The sequence below is a fragment of the Microchirus variegatus genome (genome assembly GCF_963457635.1).
Source record: "Microchirus variegatus genome assembly, chromosome: 1".
Taxonomy (NCBI): Eukaryota; Metazoa; Chordata; class Actinopteri; order Pleuronectiformes; family Soleidae; genus Microchirus; species Microchirus variegatus.
The window spans coordinates 5,724,251-5,730,273 of NC_139802.1; the positions used below are offsets into that span (position 1 = coordinate 5,724,251).

General features: G+C 39.5%; 1 protein-coding gene across 1 annotated transcript; it reads right to left on the bottom strand.

The window, feature by feature from the left end:
* Positions 1-461: 461 nt before the first annotated feature.
* Positions 462-5,518, bottom strand: glipr2l (GLI pathogenesis-related 2, like; the record flags this gene model as incomplete). Its single annotated transcript, XM_083896462.1, has 5 exons — positions 462-1,099; positions 2,266-2,343; positions 2,770-2,899; positions 5,329-5,390; positions 5,506-5,518. The coding sequence occupies 5 exons, from the start codon at positions 5,516-5,518 to the stop codon at positions 936-938; spliced, it is 447 nt and encodes a 148-aa protein (XP_083752588.1). The 3' UTR covers positions 462-935.
* Positions 5,519-6,023: the final 505 nt, after the last annotated feature.

Here is a 6,023-nt window from a genome sequence, read left to right on the forward strand (position 1 = left end):
TGTATATTCCAATCAATTTGGTAAAATGAAGATGTTTATATCCCTCACTGAAGCCCACATGCAATACCTAAACTGTCCACTAATCTGGCTAAAACTCCTATGTTTGCAAGACTTTACAGCTGAGATTAATATTTGTATTTCCATCTTTTTGCCAAACGAAAAATACATATGAAATGTTAATCAAGCTGTAATATATACTGTGACAGATGCTCTTTTGTTTTTCAGAGACATATTTCAGCACTATACTGCACTGGTTTTTAAACACAAGAGAATTCTGCTCCTCTCACAGTTAGTCAGAATTTTAATGTCATTTATGGAAAACATGCTCATTACTTCGGTTCAGACTAACTTTTTTTTTCTTCTCACACACACAATAGATGGACAGATGACAAAATACACCCTTGATGATCCATCAACTTTACTATACAAAAATTATTAGAATACAAAACAAATGCGTGGAAAGAAACGGTTGACGGACAAGTCGCGTCAAAAACACAAAATCATCAGCTTCAAATTACAAGCAACAACTCTGCATGTAAATGAGTTAACGGCATTTAGACTGAATTACTTCTCAATCCTTCACAAACACAGGTTTGATGCATTTCAGTGTGTGAAAATACAAAAGCTCTGGCCTTACTTAATGCCATACTGTCACAGGTGATGTGCATAATCATCAGTATCAAGATTTAAAAAAAAACCATGCGGTCACTGAACATGTTAGCTATGTTGAATAAAGGCACTTTAGTAGCATTTTAAACACTATAATACAATTACCCTTTACAAATACCAAACGCAGGATTTAATGCCAAAGTGCATTTCATATTTCACAGAGAACTCTCCTTACACAGCAGTGCAGGCAGATCAGAACATCTCTCTTGGAAAAAAAAGGAATAAATGCATTTGGTCTCGAGCCAAGTCTTACGACGCTAAACATCTTAAGTGCTTTTAGCAGGAAGAACATTGTTTTCAAAGTGTCCCTGGTTGGTGATATTTCCAGCTGGGGAGTATCTTGCTACGACAAAGGAAGAACCATCTGATGCCGTGGCCTTACCAACACCCAGCTCTTTACTGCTCTTCCACACCATTGCTGTAAAATGGCCTGTGGAGGAAAAAAAAAAAAGTGGTGGAAGTGGAGAAAGAAACAGTTAGTCGGAGATGAGTGCTCACAGACGTAAGTTCCTTTAAATATTTATACATGATGGAATCTTAATTTGTCTCTTTGCTCTTCCTTCTTGCTCTGTGTGTTTTTCTTTTTCAGCTGACTTTATATCCATCGGTGTGAGTCACTGAGAGGATGTGAAACACAGCCATGCACATTGTAGTCAGAGGGTTTTGAAATTATTTTGACAAATTGGGGGAAGACTGGGATTGTCACGTACAGGATATTTACCCCGTGTGGTCGATTTGTTCAGTTTTTTTTGTATAAGACGGCAAATGATCACTTATACAATGGCATTTTTTGTTTTAAAAATAGCTAAACCAGCCATTTCCAAGTGATATACTGTTAATTCATGCATGTGTTATTTTAAACATAGGTCATTTTTTAGTAAAAGGCTGCAGATTTATTTGGAGAATAAAAAAAAAACTTGTGGGCTGGGTTCCAACCTAATCTGAAACTGAGGTGTGGAAGCAATACAAGAACATGACAGCACATGACAGGGAAAATGACGAGCGTTACAGAAAATCACAAGGAGAAAAACAAACTAGAAATACATTGAGAACAGACGACGGAAACAAAGAAATGAGAGAGAGAGAGACGTGCAACAATGTATAATTCAAAGTGGAAATATCTAATTCAGAAACAGAAATTAAAGGTGCATGATGTAATAAATCTAAAGCAACTGGCCATAAAATCCTCCTAATATGTCACAGAGACTCAGGAATAATGTTCATATAACAAACTGAACTCACCAACAACAACAGTACAGACAAAACATTTGCATTAAAAAAATATTTTGCAGACTGCAAATCATGTTTATGTTTTGAAATCATGTTTTGGCATGTGGCGCCACCTACCGCCGTCTACCAATCATTGCAGTCAGTAGAGTCTCAGCTGCCGAGCAACCACGGGTTGCCAGTTACGTCAGAAAAACGAAACCTAAAAGACCTCAGTATTTTGAATTTGAATGTAGTAACTGTTTTGGCCACATTCTTACATATGGCACTTTTAACTAATCAAATAAGTGTTTCATGACTAGAATGTATGTAATGTAAGTTTATCCAAATATGAGCCAAATTTTGTGAGACAGATTATTTGAATCTTACCGGTACCAGAGGAGAATCCAGGGCGGTTGAAATTGTACTGTTTCACTTCATCATACCAGCGGTCAACCACGTCCTTCCCTGCACGAGCACGGGACAAAATAACCACAGCATGAAAAGGGAATCACGACAGTCATGTGTTGTTCAGTCATGTGACACCAGTGAGTGAGGACAGCACACCATACCCCCCCCCCCCCCTCTCTGTGACACATGTTTACGTGCACGCCGCTCTGTACGTTTCACCTGCTGCAGCGTTCAGCGGGACGTTTTTTTGTGAATCGCACAGTGTTGCACTGACATATTTCTGCTGTGACTCATGGTGTCTGCAGAGGAGCCAGGAAATAAATCCCAGCTGTTCTTTTGTATGGTGGGAAAACACAGAACATACTTTTTTTTAAAGCTCCATAGAGAAACAAAGAGTTCAACTCTTCAGCTCCAACCAATAGTATATAGTAATAGTACTCTATAAACAGTCATGTAGTGTATTTATTGTATGTATTTACGCACCTGATTGGTCATAGGATGCCCAAGCCAAGTTCTCTCCACAGGTCCCTTTACTGGACTCCACACTGTGTTTCAGGATCCGTGTGCTGGCTAGACTTTCAGCATAACTATGAAAACAGACACATAAACATCCCTGGAAATACAACAGTATATATACATGCACACATGATGTACATGTATCAGCCCTGTTAAGTTGATCCATGGACCTTTTTCAAGAGCTTTTTCAGCAATGTTCAGCCCTCCACCCCAAAGATAAACAGCACCTCCAAGGTTTTACTCTAATAAAAAACTAGACTTTAGACACAGAAACTAGTACATCCAGAAGGTGCCTTTGATATTTAGATAATAGTTGGACTAGTTAAATGTACAATATTGACAGTTCTGACTCTGACAGTGATGTTTATAGCATACAGTATGTCGTAAATAATGTCCATACATGTATTTCTCTATTTTACAGCGTGTATCAAAGGGACGGCGCTCGGCATCTTGGTGTAGTGGTAAGTTAATGTCCTCCAATGCAAGGGAACGCTATCACTGAAGCTATGAAAGCACATCAAATCAAATCAGTTTTATTTGTACTGCACCAAATCACAACCTACGTTATCTTAATTACAAAGTAAGGTCTCTGAGGCCGAGACCTTACTTTGTAACCACAAACCTTTTAAAAAGCTCTTAAAAATGAAACATCCAATCAGTTTACCTCGTTATTTTGTTTGGATTATTATCTAATTCTATATCTATTTGAAATGTGAAAATGATTCCCATGACATGAAGCAGTAAAAGAGCAAATGGTGTCTTAGCTTCTCTCCAGTATGAAGTGAAATGAACTCCACCCTGACTCAGATATTGCACAATATATTAACAGAGCTTAATGTTACTGTAGTTTCATGTATTTTCGTTTTCATCAATTAAAATCGGCTGAAAAGTAAATATTTGTTTTCCACAATACTGTGCTCTGCAGTGCACATTTACACATCAAGTGCACATTTCCTATCAAGTATCATAAAACTGTAGATTAATTAACTTAAATCTTGCCATTCATCGTTGCGCTCACATGATCACACTTGTTTGAGGTAGTTTACAGAAAGTTCGGAGCATTATTGTACATCTCTAACCCTCCTGAACGTGACTACACATGTGCAGCATTACAATAACCTCTCTGAGTTTATGTGGAGTTAATGATACAGAGAGAGTCTGGAAAATTAACTTCCATTAAAACTTCATTTGAATGAAACGTCAATGCGACATAGCAGCAGTTACTGTGGGAGGAAATTGTCAAGTATAATCACAGTAAAAAAAACAAACCAAGGGCTCACAATAGTGTTGTGTGTGTGTTTTTTAATAGTCATTGCAGTTGACAGGCAAAGACTGGAGCGAGACGGAGAGAGGTCACACGGCCAGAAATCTGACATGATGATACAACATGAAGACTCATGTGACTGCAGAGTACGCCCACAGACTGACAGGCCTCAGCTACTCAGCGCTAACACCGTGACAGATGATGGAGGCAGAGGCGAAAACGTCATCCCTATCACCCCCACCCCACCCCCCCCTCCTCTCCTCCCTGGTGCCTATCACTCACTGGCCTTTTCATTAGACATTCAATCTCTTGAGTGCTCACTCACAATAGGCACATTCAAATAGATACACAGAAACAATGCACATGTTCAGTGTGCAACAAGATGACTCTTAGTAAAGATTTTGGAGTAGAAAGAAATGTTAATAGAAACAGCTGTAACAGATTTGTTCTGTTTATTGTCTGTTTTTTTCCAGCAGTCCCAACGCTCAAAACAACAGCCCTTATACAAGATTTGACGTAAATATTGCTACTTTGGACCTTTGGACCTTTGGAACCGGACACTCATCCTAATGAAGCAGAAACTCATTTTCTGAGGCCCTGGTTAAAGGTACCATATGTAAGAATGTATCCAAAAACGGTTACTACATTAAAATTCAACATACCGAGGTCTTTTAGGTTTCGTTTTCTGACGTAACTGGCAACCAGTGGTTGCTCGGCAGCTGAGACTCTACTGAGTGCAATGATTGGTTGATGTCGGTAGGTGGCGCTACATGCCAAAACAATGATTTCAAAACATAAACATGATTTGCAGTCTGCAAAAGATTTTTTTTAATGAAAATATTTTGTCTGTACTGTTGTTGTTGGTGAGTTCAGTTTGTTATATGAACATTATTCCTGAGTCTCTGTGACATATTAGGAGGATTTTATGGCCAGTTGCTTTAGATTTATTACATAATGCACCTTTAAAGTTAAAAAGAAGTTAATGACATAACGTTCAAACCGATATATGAGAGCTGTGGTTAAGGTTAGGCCTACTAAGTTTGTTTATGCTCCTGAACCTGGCAAACAGTCCAGGAGGATCCAGATCTGATCCAACAGGTTCAAAGACAGCAATTGGTCAGGTTTGCACAGCTCTTCTCAACTGAAATGACTCCTCTTCATTTGGACAACCTTAAAAAAACTGTTCCATAACTTTAACAAAAACTCTGACATCTCCCTATAACCACACTTCAAATCTTAGCCCTGAACTTCCACCACTTCACCTCAGAAATGAGATTCTGCCTCATTAGGACCAGGTTTGTGTTCCCAAGAGAAACTCCTGGTCCTGACAAGATCAGTATGAATGTTAGAAAAAGATACACACAGTTGTACTGATCCCGAAAAAGTTCCCATTCAGGAGAAACAGTGGTTAAAGTCCTCTGAGTGCTGTTTCCACTTACCTGACTTCCCCATGGTGCTGACACAGGAGCTCTTTCAATGTGATCAGTTACAAGTCTGAACGAGAGCAGCCTCTCCTCTGTCTTGTTTTCTGTATCTGCCTCTCTTTCTCTCCTGCTTGTCCCCCTCTATCCACGTCAAGCCCTCTCAGTGCTGTATATGTGAGACTGATCCTGTGAAACAGCTGCTCATGACCTCTTTAGAGCTTTTCCTCCACTTTCTTCAATTCCACCTTAAACTGTTGTGCAAAGTTCCTCATGCGCTCTTTTTTCTTTCTTTCTGATTTTTGGATGAAGTAATGGTAACGAAAGAAGCTTCTTCCTCAGGCTTTGTTTCACTCACATTTGATATGACCTGAGTGTTTGTCTTGTAGCCACGCCCCTCTTACTATCTGCATGTTCCACATGCAGACGGAGCAGCACACCCACTCTGTCTCTGTCATGACTCCCTACAAATGAGAAGGCAGCTCCACCCTCAACCCTCCAACCCTCCAACCCCACAACCCCACAACCCCACAGTG